General features: G+C 42.1%; 1 protein-coding gene across 1 annotated transcript in view; it reads left to right on the plus strand.

The window, feature by feature from the left end:
• Nucleotides 1–21,574, plus strand: part of arid5b (AT-rich interaction domain 5B) — a 124,610-nt gene that overhangs the window by 96,635 nt on the left and 6,401 nt on the right. Inside the window, exon 9 of the mRNA XM_068002606.1 lies at nt 10,805–11,003. Within this exon, the coding sequence (XP_067858707.1) occupies nt 10,805–11,003 (199 nt within the window). The remainder of the gene's footprint in view (nt 1–10,804; nt 11,004–21,574) is intronic.

Raw genomic sequence — 21,574 nt, forward strand, 5'->3', positions numbered from 1 at the left:
CATTGGGGTGAAATTGCACGCCCACACAAGCCTTTCCGATCGGGTCCTTCCACGCCGATATTTGTAAAGTCATCGTGAATCTCAGAGCCACTCGATCATCAAATTCGAAAAGATTAATTTTTTTATTACATTGACAGTGGGGTTGCTTTAATCATGAAACGACTTGGGTAGATTTTCAAGTTGCTGCTCAGGATTAACTAGCACTGCAGATCAGCCGCTCGAGATTAACTAGTGCTGCAGTTCAGCCGCTCAGGATTAACTAGTGATGCAGATCGCCTTCCCGAGCTTAATTAGCACTGCAGATCGCCCGCCCACTATAGAAATGGCCTGATTTTTATTTCCGCTGATGTCAGTGGACGTGACAATTGGGTGGCTGATCCGCAGGGCTAGTTAATCCTGGGCGGGCGACCCGCAGGGCTAGTTAATCCCGGGCGGGCGACCCGCAGGGCTAGTTAATCCCGGGCGGGCGACCCGCAGGGCTAGTTAATCCCGGGCAGGCGACCCGCAGGGCTAGTTAATCCCGGGCGGGCGACCCGCAGGGCTAGTTAATCCCGGGCAGGCGACCCGCAGGGCTAGTTAATCCAGGGCGGGCGACCCACAGGGCTAGTTAATCCCGGGCGGGCGACCCGCAGGGCTAGTTAATCCCGGGCGGGCGACCCGCAGGGCTAGTTAATCCCGGGCGGGCGACCCGCAGGGCTAGTTAATCCCGGGCGGGCGACCCGCAGGGCTAGTTAATCCCGGGCGACTGATCGGCAGCGTTTTGTTAATCCCTGGCGGCAGGGTGAAAATCCACTCCCGTTGTGTTTCTTTGAAAGTTTTCTGCAACAGTAATAATTTTAAGTACGTTTTCAGTGTTTGATACGGGACCGAGTTAACATCAACTACCTATTTGATTGTATTAAAAGAGATTTCATTACTGTGTTTCCTTCTGGTGTACTGCAATCAAGTCAAACACAATGACATGCTGCGTTTAGTTGAAGCTGATAGATTGGCTGCTTTAGAGATTTTTTTTCCAGAAAAACAGTGACTAAATATGTGGAAGCTACTGATTCATGCTTTGCTATGGCACTTTAAAATGATTAAGTGGGGCAGTGCATTGTCAGGATGAATTGCGCTCAGTGTCAGAACGCGCACCGAGCATGGTGTTTATTTTCACATGGATTATTTTGCATTCACTGCAGAATAAATTCATTTGATTTTTCCTTCTTGTGATGTGGTCTCAGGTGCTGGATGGAAGCTTTTATTTTAAGCAAAGTAGGAATAATTTAATGCTGATGATTTCACTAATGTCCCTCAGGCTTTAACTGGTCCAAGCCTGCCTCTATTTTGATTTAATTCAAATCGGCTCAGATACTTTATAAGAAAATGTCTTAGTCAGCCTTAATTCTCTCAGAAACTATCCATCACTGTCAGAACTTAATACAAATTACCAGCCACTTGGCTAAAGTTCTTGACTGCTCCAAATTTAATTAGTTTGATTGCTGATGATTAACTGTAAAATCAGCATCGATATGATTCTCACTGTGAGGTTCTGCTAAGAGTGTGTTTAAAGTTAATTTTATTCAGGCCTATAATTAGGTTGTAAACATAGATCTGTTTATGAGTTAATTTAAAATACATGAACAGTATCTGCAAACAATTCAAGGAATCCATAATCAGTAAGTGGACTGCGAAATCTAGCGGAGAGAAAAAATCTCCTCTATTTAGAACGTTAACAAACATTCAGAGTATGAAGATTTAATGCCACGCACCCAGTCTTAAAATTGCAAACAGGATAACTCTCCCCACATGTCTAGAAGTCGGGGCATTAATGGTATAGTTCTGCCCCTGTGTTGGTCAGTCTATCTATCTGCCCGTCTGTGAAATACAACGGGATAGGTTTTCAATCTGCCGTCCAGGCGTCAAACATTTGGTAGTGTATCAGAGAATTAACTCATAAGATTAGGTGGCCAGCTCCTTGGAGTACGATACAGCCTGCCTCAGATAGTTACCAGAACAGGCCATAACAGGCTAAAGGGAGCTCTTTCAATGCACAAGATCTGTTATTATGATAAAACAGGAGTGTAGACAGGATTGGTAGACAGTTGCGTGCTTCATTGCCAATGAGTAGTGTAAGATCTGAACTTACAGAAATACATAGAAGTTACAACATGAAAACGGGCCATTCGGCCCATCTTGCCCTGGTATGACGAGGCCAGATACAAGTTGTTAAGTGGCTTTATTTTGCAGACAGCAAGTGAATGTACAGAGCAACCATTATGCTTGTACTCACTTAATTCAATCGGTCTAACTTGTCTTCACGTAATAGTACAAAATAACGAACACGCTACATTTCACCACATAATGAGTCATCTTATTTGACTGAAACAAAATAGCTTCTAACTACCCTCGTGCATCCTAACCTCCTGAGCCCTGATAAATGCCTGCAGTAACAGCCTTCTGACTATCAGTGTGTGTTCCTGTCCCTCTTTTATATCTCTGTATCCGCAACCTGAGGAGAAGACCAATACCAGATAGCCCCCGCTGAGAGCCTGGGACAATGGGGGTGAGGTGTTTATCAGTTACTGAGACAGACTGGCGCGTTGCATATTGTTTATGGCCTTTGGGGAAACAACGTCAAGGTCTGGCTCATTAGCATTTTAACTACTTTTGGTCTCAGTGCCTTTTAAAAAAAAAACTTGTCTGCATTCACTGTGCTTTAAAACATAACCCTGAAATGTAACTTCTTTTCCCCAAATCTTTTTCTGTGGAAAAATGATCAGAGAATCCCTAAATGTGACTGATGGATATTTACATTTTGAAATGATGGGTACTAGAAACCCAGAGATCATGAGTTCAAATCCCACCATGGCAAGTCATGAAACTGAATTGAATAAAATTTGGTATTTTGTGCGCTGGCACCAGGAATAATGGTCTTGGGAGCTGTCGAATTATAGTAAAATCCCAACTGGTTCACTAATGCCTTCAGGAAAAAGAACCTGCCGTCCTAACCCAGTCTGACCTACAAGTGACTTCAGTTCCCCACTATATGGATAACTCTTAATGCCCTTTGAGGTGGCCTATCAAGTCACTCATTTGTAAAACAACCGCCACCACCTACTCGAGGGCAACTAGGGATAGGTAATAAATGTCGGCCTTGCCAGTGTCGCCAATATCCCAAGAACACAGTTTAAAAAATAAACTGGTTCATGTCAGTCTGTAGAAAATTCTGGAATTGCCCAGTAATTAATTTTTCACTCATAGAAAACAATTAACTCTATGAAGGCACAAAACTTGTACTGCAATTTCTGCATTCAAGAGGTGAGCTTTTGAATTGCTCCAGTTGTCTCGGTCAACGTTGCAGAATCAGCATCATTTTAAAATACTGGGACTTGGGACACATTAGTTACAAAACCTTTAGAAAGTCTCTCCAGTGCTTTAACTATTCCCCCTCTGATCCTGACAAAAGCTTTCATAGAGGAGAATAATCTTGTCTCCAAGGTGTAATCTTCAAGTGAAATCTGACAAAGGCGTTTTAAGATAAAACCAATGATTTCCTCCAGAAACTTCATCAGAACAGAAGGACAAAGATATTTTTTCTTGGAGGCGATCCCAAGCCTGACTTAAACAGGGGAAGAAAACTGGTTAATTCCAAAATGTTAGTTAGGTGACTTTCTCATCAACGTGTCATTGGGTAAAAGGGTGAGCTGCACTGATTATTTTTCAAAAAAAAACATATTAACATCCTTAGGGAAAAATCATGAAAATTAGTGACCGCAACAGAGGAGACTCAGTGCCACAGGTCATCAATGTTTCTTCACCTCTTGGACATGGATTCAGATCCATTGTAGACCGATGGAATGAAAGTGCCTTATCTTTGATGAGGTGTCAGCTTTGGTTCAGTGTTAGCACTCTAGCCTCTTAGTCTCAAGATTGCGGGTTCAAGTCCCACTTCAGAGACCATAGACTAGGCTGACAGTCCAGTGAAGTACTGAGGGAGTGCTGCACTGTTTGCAGTGCCGTTTTTTTGGATGAGACGTTAAACTGAGACCCTGTCTGTCCTGTCAGGTGGTTGTAAAAGACCCCATGGCATTATTCAAAGAAAAGCAGGGGAGTTCTCCTGGTGTCCTTTTAATATATTTATCCAACATCACTAAAACAGATTATCTGGTGATTTAACATATTGCTGTTTGTTAGTTCTTGCTGTGCACAAATTGGCTGCCTCATTTCCTTGCATTACAACAGTGACAAAACTTCAAAAATATTTCATTGGCTGTAAAGCGCTTTGGGATTTGCTGAGATTGTGAAAGGAATTATTTCAATGCAAGTTCTTTCTTTCCCATCCTAAGTGATGTAAAAGTCAATTTTCCTTTCTCAATACAATAGTTTTAATCTGTGTTGGAAAGTACATCTATGGAGGATTAACATCTAACAGCAAAGAAGTTACTCATTGTCATCTGTTTTTTATACGCCAGATAGTGATGGGCAGAATGCCAAGCTACATATAATGTATTTTGTTGATCTTTGGTCCAGTACTGCAGTGAAAGATCCAACAAGAAACTAATTGGAATTGCTGACTACAAAAATCCCTGTATTTTTCAGTTTCAGAATCTCAAAATGACGAACACAAGTTGCTTCAACAAACAATTCCTTTGACTAATTTAAAGCAGAGTGTGGCACTCTATCCAGCTCTGCTCATATTACAGTAACCTTACTCCAGTAAGGAGTCAGCAAAAAATGGACCTCAGGACCATCTCTCTGAATTTACTCATCACCAGACTTATAACACCCACAAATTCACACATCGGACAGAATTCCTGTACTCTTCATTCTCTGGAATTTTTGGCTGGGCTGTAGTTATTGAAGGAGACTCGGGCTGGGCTTTCAAATCACGTTTTTTAGTGAGGCTATTCAGGATGGTCAGAATTTTGATGAAAGTTTCCTGAGATTCTCACTAACAGGATAATTGATGGATACCCTTGCACTGCAATAGTTCAAAGGGCAGTGATGTGACCAATGGTGAGTGTTCACCAATTGTCAAAGCAGATGGCACCATCATTGTCGGGTCTCCCATCCGTGGAGTGGAACGGCTGAGCAATCTTTTCATTCTACCAGACAGTTTTTTTTCCCCAACTGCAATTGATCAATGTTTGTTTTAGATCAGCTGTTGCCCATGTGAGGTGGAATAGTACCTGACCTGGTCCATCACTTGGCGTTTCAATGGTGTGCTGTTATGTTTCTATTGCGATGTAGCACTCTTATTATGTAGTGTTTTATTTACACTGGAAGTTAGGTCCTTGAGTGTAGTCTAAACTCTACTTAGAACATTTAATAATTATATTTTTATATCACAATCAATAACTCTTCACATTGTATCCGAGGACTTACTTATTTTGCACCTTGATGAATTAAAGCATTGTTTATAAAATATGGGTTAAGTATCAGAATACCTTATAGATTTGAGCCATTATGTATTTCCACCAAGCCAGGCTGTCATTAGATGTGGTGTTTCTGTAGATTAATCTCCGCCCTATCTCACCCTAATAACTGTGCCACTTTGGTGTCTGCACAATGTTTATGAGATGCTATAAATCTGTTTTACAAACCCTAACAGTATTTGAAAATGTGGGATGTTACACACCTCGATTCTTTGAACCCCTTTGGTAATTCTAGTTGAATATATTTAACCGAAAATACTGTTTCCTCTCTTACTAAAATATTTTTTAAAAATGTGTGCAGATTTCATGCTATCTTCCAGTTTTGTTCTGCATTTTTTTAAAAAGCTGTTTCTGGTTCGGCAGGAGCTGTCAATCATTGTCGATACGAATGTGAATCAACCTGTTGGAAGTTTCATTCTGGTTTCAAACTGCAAACGTAGCGTTGGGTGGGTTGGATTGAACCAGGTGGCGATGATTAAAAACTGCAGAATACGCACTGTACCTAGGAATATGGGATGCATTTCTGATACTTCCATCAGACCACCGGGTTAACATTTAAATTGCAATAAAATCTAACACACATTATTCCTGTTGAATTATTTAGCCCGAGTACGACATTAGGGTCTTGAATATTTTATCTTTATTTGTTCACGAGGCGTCGCTGGCAAGGCCGGCATTTATTGCCCATCCCTTGTTGCCCTTGAGAAGGTGATGGTGGGCCTTCTGCTTGAACCACTGTGGTCCTTGTGGTGAAGGTGCTGCCACGATGGTGTTGAGGAATATACTAAGTTACACATTCTCCTCAAGTGAAGTTTCTTGCACTTGTGCTTTCCAACAAACAGTTGGTTATCAAAGACATAATTAGAATTGTTTAAAAGCTACACGAGGCCCAAAAATAAGGCCGTATTGGAATTTCCCATTTTCTCCCCTCTGCTTCACAAGCAGAGGACCTGTTTCCTGCATTTATGGTGCTTCTCTGATTAGCATTATTTATTTGTCCAGAACATCATTTCAGGGAGAATGTGTGAGGGAAAGCAGGCCCGTTTCCTGGGAAAATAGACATTATTTGAGTCTGTCCTGTAAGGGGTCAGTTACCTCAGCGGTACATGGAGAACACATGATGGCTGGGAGCGAGTTACTGGTCTGTAATTCACTAGTGGGGATCGGATTACATAATAAAACGGGAGAGCCAAGCTCAATCAGTTGGCGCCATCTTTTTTTTTGAATCCCAGATTATCCTTCAGCCTTGACTACGTTCTGCAGCTCCACTTCTTAACAGAGCCTGCTTCATTTACCTTTAGTGCAGTTTTTAATCGTCACAGCTTTTAACAGCCTCATGTATATTTTTATACAGGCGTCTATCACATGACAGGAAGGGGGTGTTTTATGACACGGTGCAGTGCAGGGTTAATAATGGGATTAGATGACAGGGAAAAAGAGAGCTGTACTGACAAATCATTTTTATTAAACAGAGGACATGAGTCGAGCAACTAGTATAAAATGATGATGTAAGGTTGCAGGGGGCTCTTTTCTCTAGAAAAGAGAAGGCTGAGGGGTGAGCTGATAGAGGATTTAAAATTATGAAGGGGTTTAATAGGGTGGACGTGGAGAATTGGTGGGGGGAGACTAGAACTAGGGGCCATAAAAATAAGATAGTCACTAATAATTCCATTAAAGAGCTCGGGAGAAACTTCTTTACTCAGAGAGCGGTGAGAATGTGGAACTCGCTACCATATGGAGTGGTTGAAGCGAATAGTATAGATGCATTTAAGGGGATGTGTTGATAGGGTTAGATGAAGTAGGGTGGGAGGAGGCTCGTGTGGAGCGTAAACACCCATAGGCTGAACGGCCTGTTACTGTGCTGCAAAATTTGATGTAATTCTATGTAAAGTATATTGCTTGTTTCCTCATTTTGCCCACACTGCTGTACCACTTCTAACTGGGTTATGCGGCACTGAGTCGCTTTGTCTCATTCAATTCTCACCCTTAAATATTTGTTTCCCTGTGCTCCTTAACATGAAGTGAGGCTATTGATTTTTGCAAAGTTTTAAAAAAAAATCTAACAATGATGCCTTACTAAAAGCAGCGACCAAATCAATTTTGATCAATTCCTGTCTTTCTGGAACTGTTGTTCCTCGAGTTATTTTTTTTAAAAAGCTTGCATTGATTGATTTCACAGCCAACAATGATTTATTTCTATCCAATTTTATAGCTGTCGTAATATGCGCTGAACCTGTTACTGTTGCTATTCATGAAATGTCAATGCAAAAAGAGAATTATAGTGCAACGTGACAAGGACACAGCTGTTGCTGTGTAATAAGTTCAGACAGCAACAAAATAACAGTTGCAAGGACCAGTAAAACAGTAATTTTCACCAAACGGAACTTTGTTCCTGATATTCAGCAGGAGCTGAAAAACAAAATAATGATATGATGTGTACTGTCAGCATTCTTAGTGTAATGACTGGTAGAGGGAAAGTTTACGACTGTGGAGAATTTAATGAGTGTTTGTGCTATTTATGTGAAGTAATATATCATGTTTGTTCAGCTGCTGTCACGGTTAGCTGCATACCCGGAAAAATTGATGTTTTGTTCCCCCCTCTCCTCTCCTCTCCCCCTTTCCAAGTTCCATCACCATTCTGTGCATTCTACAATAAAACATCATTTCGGTATGAAGCAAATATCAGCATTTGAAATCAATCCAGATTCGGTGTTTGCACCTCAGAAGGATGTCGCCTTTTGATTCCCTGCAACTCGGTGCAGTCGGAATGAAAGGGCTGTGTCGAATTCGTAAAGTCTGTGCTGTAGAGGAGGCACATGCAAAAAGTGATTATCAACAGTTTTGGAATTGTGTTCAGCTGTTGTTTTCATTGTAACCTTGCCAGTAAGTGTTTAGACTGTTTCCTCCAGTTTCCAGATAAAATGTTTAACAGAAGGAAGAAGAAATTATGTTCACATTCGCTTAAAAATCTAAACAAAACTTGTCTTTAAGAGCTCAGACGTAGAATGTGTCTCGCGTTATAGGTTGAAATGCCCTTTGAACCCCAGACAGCTCCCCCCGCCCCCCCCCCACAAAATAGTATATACTTTATTTTCCACAAGCAAACAGCCGAAAGAGGTCGAGTTGATTCATTTGTCTTGGTATTTGGAGAAAATTAGCCGTCCTTACCGAATGTAATAAATATAGGGAGGCGATTTGTGAAACTGGCCCCCTTATATTGCTGTACATTATATTCCGAGCCCAGTACAGAGGCAAGGATTAACAAATGCACAAACTTCCGTTTATTAAGAGCCAGCGGTTCATTGTGGGGTTTTTTTTTAAAAGCTTAAGTCAAATCCCAAGAGCATTCTGCTGTTTGTACTTTGTGAGTTTTCCCTTTGCCTGTTCTTTTTTTTAAATGCTGGTGAAATTTATGATCTGACCCGCCTTTCAGAAGCAGCAACAGATTAGTCCGGATATCAAAAAAAAACTGATAGTCTGGAACAAGCAAATCTTGTGTTTTGATTCCGATTTTACCTTAGTCATGACTCTACAGATACAAGGAACATTTAATTCTAGATTTCCTCCAGCTGGCAGAAAGCCTCCAGCCCAGCTGTGTTAAATGTATTTTTACCCTTGTCTCTCTGCCAGCTTCTGAAGCTCTGTGAAAAATAAAATAAAATTAAATGTTTCACGTTCCCAGCTGAACTGTTAAAAGAGATTTAAAAGGGAAGTTGAAACCGTAGGCACCTAATTTGCTAACGAACAAAATGAGCTTTTGTTTTATTTTGAGGATGGGTTTGTATTTCAGAAGGAGGGAAGAAAGACATTTTTTTCAGAAATCTCCATAGATGGGAAAGTGGAAAGAATGTTTGGGTCATAAATCTTGTCGGGACTCATCTCGCTGAATTTAAGATTTCCATTCTGGTCCAGACTAGGCTCAGCGTAAGAATGTTCACACGATACAAGAATTTTTATTATATGACCTCAAATCGATTAAATCACAGCAGATTACGAGTGTAGAGCATCATTGTTTCCAAAAGGCTGGTAACTCTATTATACAAAGGGTAGAGCAGATAGATAGGTATTGTATGCGGGGTCTGTACTAAACAGGGTAAAAGTATCAGCCCTGCAGGAAACAAACGAACAATTTGGCTGATGCCAGTTTGCAGCATTGCTGATTGTTAATTCTATCAATTAGATGGAGGGTCAGGCAGTGCTGCCCTCGGTTTATTTGTCATCTTTGCTTAGCATCCCCAGAGCTGTAAAAAAAAAGACTCGTTCTATACTTAGTTGTTCAGTATCGTTTATCATCGTTCTTACACCACTCCTTTTTAGTCATTAGATTTTCCTAGTAGTATGCGAGCAAGAGATCGCACAGGATGGAGATCACTGCAAGAAATATTGTTTTTTTTTGCATTTCACATTTAATGGGAGTTAATGCGAGCCAAATTACTATCCAGTGCATTAATGTGTTAGTCATTATATAAACTTTACTATAACATTACTGCAGGGACCAGGAATTTGGCTGATGCTCATTATTTTGGTATCAGTGTGTGTTTCCAGTGCACAGAGAGAACTTTTTCCAGTTTTAGCAGCTGTAACATATTGAAACATTCCCTGTAATGGCATCTAATGATAAATATACCCCGTGGTCGTCTTCTGAAGCATTATCGCTGGCAAATTGCCATTTCACTGGCAGTAAGAACTCGCCTCATGCCCCCTTCTGCACAGAGAATGTGAACTAATATCCACTAATATCTGTTCTCTGGAAATAAAATATTTGCAGGATGACATCTTTAGCTTTCAGACGTTAGAAAAGATCGATGCTTCCTCAGATGGAATGCTGATGCAATGTTTCATTATATTGCTGTTTAAAACCAAATTTTGTTTAATGGCAAAATAGATATCTGACTGACTTGTTAGAACACAAGTTGATATTTATAATTGCTTCGGTCCAACTTTAATCCCTCGAAGACCTATTAATGATCGCAATCCTTGGATACCCAAGCAGTATTTCCAACACATCCCCAGACCCCCTCCTCCCCCCCCCCACTCTTAATTATATTTTACTCCCTTCCCGAATGTAAAGGAGCTGAAAAAGACCAAACAAAAATCTCTCTTGTGGTCTCACATATTGATTTTCACCATCACTTTGCCTCCCAGTGACCAAAGCAGGAAACCACAGAGAATGCAAAGTATTTTACAAGCCCTGCGTAGTCGATGCAGTCTGGTGTGTTTCTCTGAAAGAGAGCATCTCCCCCCCCCCCTTTCCCTCCCCCCGCACCTTGGCATTATTTTTGTTTTTACAATAAAGGACGAGGAGCTAATGGTAACGGTGGACTGACTGTGGCGCGTTTGCACGGAGTTTCTCTTTTACCGAGTGTGTTTCCCGGCTTTTTTTGCAGACTGATCCTGCCGTACGAAAGATATATCAAAGGGGAAGAAGACAAGCCATTGCCTCCAGTCAAGCCTCGAAAACAGGAGACCAGCCCCCAAGAGAGTGAAAGCAAGATGCGGGCAGCTGGAACCAAACGGAAAAATGAACAAAACAGAAAAGTGAAAAAAGAAAGGGACCCCACTCAGAAAGTGAAAGACAGCTCTGAGGTTAGTGCTGCTTCCCCTCTCCCCCCCTCCCCCTCTGAATCTGTTCACCAGCTCTGTGTAAGCAAATTGTTAATAAGTATAAGTTACGTTCCTCGAAAAAGCCAAGTTCTTCACTCCTCCAAGACCGTCGGGCTGTGGGAAACAGAAGTTACTTGATGGGAACTTTCTAATTCATTTCCACAATTCGCGATCTAACTGAACAATAAAAGCACAACTAGATCAGCAGTTGTGAAAACATTTCATCACATCAAGTGATCGACAAGTATTCTGGTTTAACCATGAGAGTATATTATGTAATCGCAGCATAATATTTAGCTCTGCCTCCTCTTTGATTTAAGAAGAAATATAGAAAAACCTTAAATACATTGGTGCTGAACTGCAAAGAGTGATCACTACAACCCAGTGTTGTGCTTTGACGCATGTCATTTCCACGTGTTTTGATGTGTACTATTGTCATGTAGTTTGGTGTGTACTATTGTCATGTGGCCTGATGTGTACTATTGTCATGTAGTTTGGTGTGTACTATTGTCATGTGGCCTGATGTGTACTATTGTCATGTAGTTTGGTGTGTACTATTACCATATGGTTTGGTGTGTACTATTGCCATGTAGCTTGGTGTGTACTATTGCCATGTAGTTTGGTGTGCATTATTATCATGTGGTTTGTTGTGTAATATTGCCATGTGGCTTGGTGTGTACTGTTGTCATGTGGCTTGGTGTGTACTGTTGTCATGTGGCTTGGTGTGTACTGTTGTCATGTGGCTTGGCGTGTACTATTGCCATGTTGTTTGTTGTGTACTATTGCCATGTGGCTTGGTTTGTACTATTACCATTACTGTGCAATTGTGAAGTTTTGTGTGTATCAGTGCTGTGCAGTTTGGTGCGTGTTATCGCTCTTCATTATGGAGCCTATCACTGTTCTGTGATATGGAGCGTACCGTCGCTGGGCAGCTCTGCGCACACCATTGCTGCTCAGTTTGGTGTGTGCCTGTGCTGCTTGGGCTGGTGCATGCCATTGCTGTGCATTTTGGTTACTGCTATTTCTGTGCGGTTTGATAGGTCTGGTGCCATCGAGGTTTGGTTTGGTGCGTGTCATTGTGCAGTTTGCCGAGTGACATTGCCGTGGGGCTTGGCTATTGATGTCAGTGGAATTCTGGTGGTGATGGTGGTGCAAAGTTTCAAATAGCCCCACGCCATGTTTGTATTACAGTTGTGGATCACACAGGTTCCTGGGCTATTTCCATGATATAATACACAACGAGTGGATACGTATCAGAATTAGTGTTGGCGATCGTACAAGCAGTATTTTCCTTCTGGAATTATTTTGAGTCTGCAGTGTGCAAGCAGCAGAAGATAGCTCAACTTAGCTGCAGTGCTCGTAAAATCATTTTGAATTTTCCTCTGATATTATATGGCCACACTGATAACCTTCTTTCTGAGCTATTCTCCTCTAACCACGAGGGTGGATCAGGAGGGTACAGTTTCCACTCAAATGTTCCTGGCAGGGAGGGGCTGCCGAGGGCAGGATTCATACTTCTAGGAGAAAAGTGCACAAGGAATGTGTCTCTTTTTTTTGTCTCTAAGCAATGGGATGCTCCCACCTAGTGGCTTCGCTAAGAGCTGACAAAAAAGAACTCATTGCTGGCATTGAACATGGTAACAACCTCCCATTCTGGATTTGGATGCTCTGAATTCAGATGTCTAATTGTGAATTTGAACTATGTTGTGTACGGTCAGAGATTGTTCCCATTAGCCGTTCTGAACCAGACACTGGGACAAATACTAGACTGGCAGAGGGATTGAAAATATCCGTTCTCCTCACCCCCCATTCTAGTGCCGAGGACTCGAGGTGCATGTCCATTGCTGGACCATCGGAGTTCAGGTGCTTTTCCTCTCCCAGTTAGATGGCTGGGAAACATTCCAGGAAACAGTAGCTTTCCGTGTAATTAAAAGCCTCTCCATCACTACCAGAGCACCCAACAGATTCTGTATTTCTGAAGCTGAGGATTGAAGCTTATAAGAGCCACGCTGTTGTGCAGCCGACCAGGAGGGGCTTAAAAACGGAATGTTACCCTCTGGTCAGGCCACCCGCAATCAGACACTTATTCAGCACGAGGGGAACATAAACACATCGGCCAAGAGATTTGATTTCCACCCGAAACGGGTGCAAAGTCCGCAAGGCCCGAGCCCGATTCGAGTTAGGCCCTTGTTTAAACACCGCCAGCTAGCTGTGGACTCCAAAACGGGATGCCGGGAAATTAGCCGGTACCAACGCTGAGCCGGCTGGCAGATCAGGTCTGGTGATGGGGGGAATTCGATCTGATCCCGTGGGAGTCGGGGGAGGGGGGGGGGGAAACCTCGAACGTGCCAGCAGTGGGCTGGAGTTTTTTCTTGTGGGCCCAGGAGGAGCTCTCAATTTTCTTGGCCATATTTTGAGCGGGCTCCAACTCTCCCTTGAAGGACCGCTAGTCAGGCCGCTCAACGCCTGGGGAGGAGGGTGGCCGGTGGGGGGGGTCGCAAGCTCAGCTCTTTTGCACCTGAATTTTGCAATTGGGGTCCTACAACCGGTGTGTATATTAATCTGCCTTACGGCTGCTCGCCCGTTTACAGAATATTGTATCAGGTGGGCCTTGGGTGTCAAAGGAGAGGACGAAGATCACCCCCCACCTCCCAATTTCGAACTACTGGCCACCCATTTTTCATGGGGCAAAACGGGCGGCCATGAGTTGAATTTCTGCCCCGTCTTTCTCCCCATAATAACCCACCAGTTATAACCAACGGGATACTGCCAGGGAATTGTGGATGCTGACCCAGCCCTAGCTGCTGATAGATGCCTGAATGTTTACCAGCTTGTGGGCGAACCCCTTCTTTCTCCTGCCGAGCTGCTAGTAATTTGTCTTCCTCCTCCACGTCGGAAAATATGGAAACAATTTTAACAAACGTATCCAGTTCTTACAATGGCTCCAAATGCCATCAGCTGCCACGATGATAGGATCACTCGGGGCTTGAGTTTGAATGTGGTATCACCTGTGTGTGGAGGCATTGTTACTACCTTGGGTGTGAATGCCCACCGTTTGAAAGTGGAAAACGCAAAATAATTCCGTGAGGTCATCTATCACTATGTGTGATCTGGTGCTCGTCCCTAAGTTAGAGAGCTAGAGTTAAGTTCACTGCTGGAATTAATCGCAGTACCCTATCTAAACGAATGAAACTCATCGGGGTCGAGTTTACGCTAATAATATCAGTACAATCCAGGCGGAGTCGGCTGAACCAGCTCAAAAGATCGGGGAATTTTAAACCAAGTGAGTTACTCCCAAAATCACTAACGTTTGTGTTTTCCGTGATCTTTTACGCTGGTTCAAGATTCAATTCGCCTGAATCAGGCCCCGCCCACAAACCTGGCCACAACCCTAGGTCGACATTGCGAGAATCCGCCAATTGTGCTGGTTTGGGAAGGCTCTTCAAATTGCGCTTATTCCCTTAGGCTCGTTTTACAAACACAATAAACAAAGGAAACATCAGGATAGGGATAGGGCCTAAGGGAGTCACAAGATAAACTCACAGGTAATGACAATGAAATGGCAGAAATATTGAATAGTTACTTTGCCTCAGTATTTACCAGGGAGACTAACATGGTGGGCAGGACATTAGAAAAGGAGATCAAAAAAGATATAAAGACATTTAAGAGAGAAAGGGGGGAGATAATTGATAAACTAATCAAACTTAGAGAGGATAAAACTCCTGGTCTGGATGGATTGCATCCACACATAATAAAAGAAGTTAGGGAAGAGACAGCAGAGGCACTATTACATATATATAAAAATTCATTAGAAAAAGGAATAGTGCCAGAGGACTGGCAGACAGGTAATGTGATTCCTATATTCAAAAGGGGAGATAGAACAAATCCAGGGAACTATAGACCAGTTAGCTTAACATTGGTGGTAGGAAAGATAATGGAATCTTTACTCAAAGATGTAATAGAAAACATCTAGAAAATGAAACTTTAATGAAGAACAGTCAGCACGGATTTCAGAAGGGAAAGTCATGCTTGACCAACCTTATTGAATTATTTGAAGATGTAACAGAAAGGGTAGACAAGGGTAATGTAGTAGATGTAATATATTCGGATTTTCAAAAGGCCTTCGATAGTAGACTCATGACTAAGGTCAGAGCATGTGGAGTCAGGGGACAGGTAGCAGAATGGATAGCAAGTTGGCTACAAAACAGAAAACAGAGAGTAGGAGTTAAGGGTAGTTACTCAGACTGGCAAAAGGTGGGAAGTGGTGTTCCACAGGGATCGGTGCTGGGACCACTGTTGTTCACAGTTTACATCAACGATTTGGACTTGGGAATCGGAAGTACAGTTTCAAAATTTTTGGACGACACGAAATTGGGGTGGTATAGTTAATACAAAGGAAGAATGTATCAAAATGCAAGAAGACATTAATAAACTTGCAGAATGAGCGTGTAATTGGCAAATTAATTTTAATATAGATAAATATGTGGTGGTGCATTTTGGTAGAAAGAATAAGGAGGCCACATACTGGCTTGGATAATAAGAGTCTAAATGGGATAGAGAAGCAAAGGGATCTGGGGGAACACAAATCACTAAAAGAAGCAATGCAGGTTAATAAGGCCATAAAAAAGAAAACCAAGCACTGGGGTTCATTTCTAGAGGCAGAGAAGTTATGTTAAACTTGTATAGAATCTTGGTTAGACCACACTTGGCATAATGTGCACAGTTCTGGTCCCCATATTATAAAAAGGATATTGAGGCATTGGAGAAGGTGCAAAAAAGATTCACAAGGATGACACCAGAACTGAGGAGATATATTATCAGGAAAGACTAAACAGGATGGGGCTCTTTTCTCTAGAAAAGAGAAGGCTGGGAGGAGACCTGATAGAGGTCTTTAAAATAATGAAATGGTTTAATAGGGTAGATGTGGAGAAAACGTTTCCACTTGTGGGCAAGTCCAAAACTAGAGGTCGTCAATATAAGATAGTCACTAATAAATCCATTAGGGAAATCAGGAGAAACTTCTTTACCAAAAGAGTGGTAAGAATGTGGTTCCCGCTACCACAAGGAGTAGTTGAGGCAAATTGCATAGATGCATTTAAGAGGAAGCTAGATATGCACACGGGGGAGAAAGGAATAGAAGGATATTCTGATAGGGGTAGATGAAGTAGGGAGGGAGGAGGCCTGCGTGGAGCATAGAACAGTTGGGCTGAATAGCCTGTTTCTGTGCTGTAGACGATGTAAAAGTTTTTTCATATCAAAAAATATTTAATTTATTAAGAAACTGACTAGTGTACACCAATGAAACTATTAAATGCTTCAGTATTTTTTAAAGTCATTTTCAGTGATTTTAAATCAGGTTACTCACAGGTGGAGAACTGAACACCTTATTAAAAATGTTTATTTTTGCTGATAAACATATTTTCAGCTGCATTAATAAAACTACACCTGCTTACCACTTTTAAATACATCAAGGAATATTTTACAATGGAGAGAGAAAAAAGAAATGATTATGTTCATTTATGCTGCCCGATTGCGCTGGTTCATGGAGGATTTTACGTTTTTGATTATGCAAATGAATTTTAGCGGAAACTTGAACTGTAACCTAGCCAGCGCAATTTCAAGCGCATTTGTTATGCTACTTACCCTATGGAACGGTTCTGTAAATTACAACACATACATTTAGCATGTCCGGATTTATGCAATGCACACGGACATTACCAACCAGCCTGGACTTCCTCACGTTAAACATTAGCTCCTGTTTAAACATAACTGAACATTGTATCACTTTCAGTTAATTCATATCAGATCTAGAGAGGGTTGTTTTCCAGGCAGAAACAGAGGTGACTGTTTAACATTGCAGAATATACTTCAGTCTTCCGTAGTTTGCTCATCTGTCTGGTATTTTTCATGCAATTCCATAGGCCCCTGAGAGACTGAATAATACTCAATCGAAGAGCAGCGCAATCACAACTTGACCCTTTCATGCCATTTAAACTTGGCAGAAAGGAACAAGGCCTGAAATCTATGCAAAGTTAAAAGCTGTAATAATATTTGTTACATTACCAAAGTTTTATATTTTCCTTCAACATTTTAAGAGCTTATGAAAGAAAGTGATGCTTTAAAAAAGATTTACTGCTATTTTAGAAATCCTTCGTCCCTTACAGTCGAAGGAGGATCCATAGCTCAGATATAATGGAGCCTTAATAAGAGCAGCTTGCTTTGGCTGAAGGGAAAAACCATCTTAAAGGTTTGATCCCGTCAGGGGCATAAACTACGTTAAAAATAAATCTTGCTGTCCAAATCCTAGCTCTGGTTTTTCCCAAATATTGACTTGCTGAGTAATTAGAGATCCTCAACCCTTTCCTGCCCAGTATTCTCCAGTAAATAAATCCTTCAGCAGGAATTAAGCTGCTGTTAAAGAGATCATGGGACAGTTTCAGCCTCGTACAGTTCTGTGGAAGCTGAGGGTCTAGACATAGTCTGCTGGCACAGTGAGTTAGGGTGCGAACACATTGCACCTCAGATGAATGGGATGGAGTTGTGTTCAAATCCCATCAGAGCCTTGCCCCCCCCCCCCGATCTCTGTAACCTCCTCCAGCCCTACAACCCTCCGAGAACTCTGTGTTCCTCCAACTCTGGCCTTTTGCACATCCCCAGTTTCCTTCGCCCCACCATTGGCGGCTGTGCCTTCAGCTGCCTAGGCCCTAAGCTCTGGAATTCCCTCCCTAAACCTCTCCTCCTTTAAGGCACTCCTTAAAACCTATCTCTTTGACCAAGCTTTTGGTCACCTGTTCTAATATCTCCTTATATGGATCGGTGTCTGATTTTGCACCTGTGAAGCACCATGGGCCATTTTACTACGTTAAAGGCACTTTGTAAATGAAAGTTGTCGTTAAATCTTCGTTCTCCACCTGGAGTGTTCCAGCTTCAGCCACACTTGTCTTGGGAAGACAGTGAGTGGAGGTGAGGAAGAAACCAGGAAAGTGCCCACAGCTCACACCACTTGGTCGCTGGGTGATAAGCAGAGAGGTTAAAAAACGAGCAGGGAAACAGTACACAAGTTGGAGTTTAAAAAAAAATAGTTATAAAGGTAAAATGGAGTTCAAATACACATCAATGAAACTATTAAGTGCATTTCTGGTTGAGCAGATTTATAGCTAAAAGGGCGTCTTAACATGTCGCTTATCTTGACAGTTTACTCGGAAGAAAATGAAACGCTTAGACAATGCTGCCATTTAGAGTGCACAAAGGCACATTGCAAAAGAGTGACAACAAGCTCAAAAAGGCCTGTCAGTCAGTACTGATACAGGTAGCGCTCTGCGCTGGCCCTGGGAGTCAGAGTTCATTATCCTACATAATGCTATAAATAGGGGAAATTATGCTCACAAGTCACATTGCAGGAAATTTGAATCACAATCTCCACAGTAGCAGCACTGTGGGAAATACTATATACATATACAGTGACGCAGCTTTAATTAGAAGCCTGTGGTTCAATACCATGTGATGTTAAACCATTCACAATTTTTTAAAATTTTGGGCTATTGTGTTCAAAACCCTTCAAGTTTAATAGCTCAAAATCTAGTTTTGAGTTCAGGCCCAGGCTCGTGACATAGTGAGTAAGACTGGTCGGTTTGCTTTTCGTATCTTCACACTTTTCCCTTGGGGAATGGTGTAAAGTAACAAAAGGATTCGCAGGCCGATTAACAGCCTCGATAACGTGAGCACTCCTTCCATGGCCGTTACCATCTTTATACCAGTCGATAGGGTGGGGAGGGTTTTATGGGCTCACAACCCATTCGATGAGGGGGGGAATGGGAATGGGAATGGGATCACTCACACTCACCAGCTGCGGGTATCCCGCTGGATGTTAACCAGGGATTCAGAGCTGGATCTCACCGGCACGGTCTGGAGTGGGGTTTGGACCCTGCACCCTCTGACTCAGAGGTGGGAATGCTACCATTGAACCAAAGGTTTGCTCAGAATGGTTGGTAAGAAGGCATTGACGGAGTGGAGGGGTTTTAATAACGTCCAAAATCACAAGGGCGGAGCTAAAGCAGAACCTGGAGGTTGTGATACAGATGGGCATCAACTTACAGAAAGAATGCCTGCGTTAACTTTTCTTCCCCCCCCCCCCCCCCCCATTGGCGAGTTTTCCTCATCTAAATTTGTATCTGCTGTTACGACCACTAACTGCCATTGTGGTTTTGTGTCATGTGACAGGGGGGGAAAAAAAAGGATTTTACAAGAAAGGAAAATGTGTGGTTTTGTCACGTGACCAAAAGAAACAGCTTTACGTACAAAAAACAGTGACTTTTATTGGGATCCCAACTACCGTGAATGGGACACTGTAACAGGACGCTTGGCCTGTTATATCAGATTGGGAGAGGAGTTCGTTTTCAAGTACCGTTTTATGAATATATTAATTTAAGTGCACAGGTTAATCCAGCTTTGCTGTACAACATCAACTTTGAATTTCATTTCAATCATAGTGGTAATTCTCTTAACTTTGCTCTAACCGCTTGTGCTGGTTCCTTTCCTGTTTAAAACAGCCTGAATCATATCCTTTCTGTTTTCTATAATCATACTTCAAGCATTGGTAGTTTAAAAAAAATGTATATTGCAACACTTTCCTGTGGTGAACATTTCAATAAATTTGAATAGATCAAAAACACTGTTACAGAAGAGCTGGGAAATGGGCCAGGATTCCTAACATCTTTATGTAGTTTCAGTCCCTTGGATCATCTGCCATTCTATTGCAGTATCTCGGACATGATACCAGAACTGAGAGGTTATCACTATCAAGAAAGACTGAACAGGCTGGGGCTCTTTTCTCTAGAAAGGAGAAGACTGAGGGGTAATCTGATTGAGGACTTTAAAAATTATGAAGGGGTTTGATAGGGTAGAGGTAGAGAAGATGTTTCCACTTGTGGGGGAGTCCAAAATTAGGGGCCATAAATATAAGATAGTCACTAATAAATCCAAGAAGGAATTCAGGAGAAACTTCTTTAATTAGAGGGTGGTGGGAATGTGGAACTCGCTACCACAAGGAATGGCTGAAGCGAATAGCATAGATGCATTTAAGGGGAAGCCAGATAAGCACATGAGGGAGAAAGGAATAGAAGGATATGCTCATAGGGTTAGATGAAGAGGGGTGGGAGGGGGCTGGTGTGGAGCATAAGCACAGTATTAGGACCACTGCTCTTTTTGATCTATTTTAATGACCTGGACTTGGGTATAGAGGATATCATTTCAAAGTTTGGGGATGACACGAAACTCGGAAATGTAGTAAACAATGTGGAGGATAGTAACAGACTTCAGGAGGACATAGACAGACTGGTGAAATAGGTGGACACATGGCAGATGAAATTTAACACAGAGAAGTGTGAAGTGATACATTTTGGTAGGAAGAATGAGGAGAGGCAATATAAATTAAATGGTACAATTTTAAAGGGGGTGCTGGAACAGAGACCTGGGGGTGTACGTACACAAATCTTTGAAGGCGGCCAGACAAGTTGAGAAGGCTGTTAAAAAAAACATATGGGATCCTGGGCTTTTTTAATAGAGGCATAGAGTACAAAAGCAAGGAAGTTATGCTAAACCTTTATAAAACACTGGTTAGTCCTCAGCTGGAGTAATGTGTTCATTTCTGGGCACCACACTTTAGGAAGGATGTCAAGGCCTTAGAGAGGGTGCAGAAGAGATTTACTAGAATGGTGCCAGGGATGAGGGACTTCAGTTATGTGGAGAAGCTGAGAACGTAGAAGGTTAAGGGGAGATTTGATAGAGGTGTTCAAAATCATGAACCGTTTTGACAGTGTAAACAAGGAGAAAATATTTCCAGTGGCAGAAGAGTCGGTAACCAGAGGACACAGATTTAAGGTGATCGGCAAAAGAGCCAGAGGTGAGATGAGGAAACTTTTTTTTTAACGCAGAGAGTTGTAATGATCTGGAATGCACTGCCTGAAAAGGTGGTGGAAGCAGATTCAATAGTAACTTTCAAAAGGGAATTAGATAAATACTTGAAGGGAAAAAGTTTACAGGGCTATAGGGAAAGAGCAGGTAAATGGGACTAATTGGATAGCTCTTTCAAAGAGCCGGCACAGGCACTGTGGGCCGAATGGCCTCCTCCTGTGCTGTACCCTACTATAATCCTCTGAATGGCCTGTTTCTGTGCTGTAAATGCCATGTAATTTTACAGTAGATAGTGAAATCAGGAACACTTAATATTCCACTTGAATACTTGTGTTAATTTGAATAACATTAACCAATCTTCTGGTTAATGAGATTTTAGCCTCAGTGAGACAAGCCCATGTGGTTAGCTGTCCGTTACAGTGGACGATTGGGCGCCTTGATTTTGCCCCAGCGGGCGAGGCTGGTCATGGGTAGCATGCGTTTGGAAAATTGTCCCTTACTATTTGCACTTACAAATATTGAGGACATTGCTCGGAAGCGATCTTGTAAGGCAGCAGTCTAACCGAGTGGGTCGGAAGATGTCATAAACCATGGAAAACACTGTTGAAGTGGTATTGAACTGTCCTTCGGAAGAGGCGTCT

The sequence above is a fragment of the Heptranchias perlo genome, chromosome 21 (genome assembly GCF_035084215.1).
Source record: "Heptranchias perlo isolate sHepPer1 chromosome 21, sHepPer1.hap1, whole genome shotgun sequence".
Lineage (NCBI taxonomy): Eukaryota > Metazoa > Chordata > Chondrichthyes > Hexanchiformes > Hexanchidae > Heptranchias > Heptranchias perlo.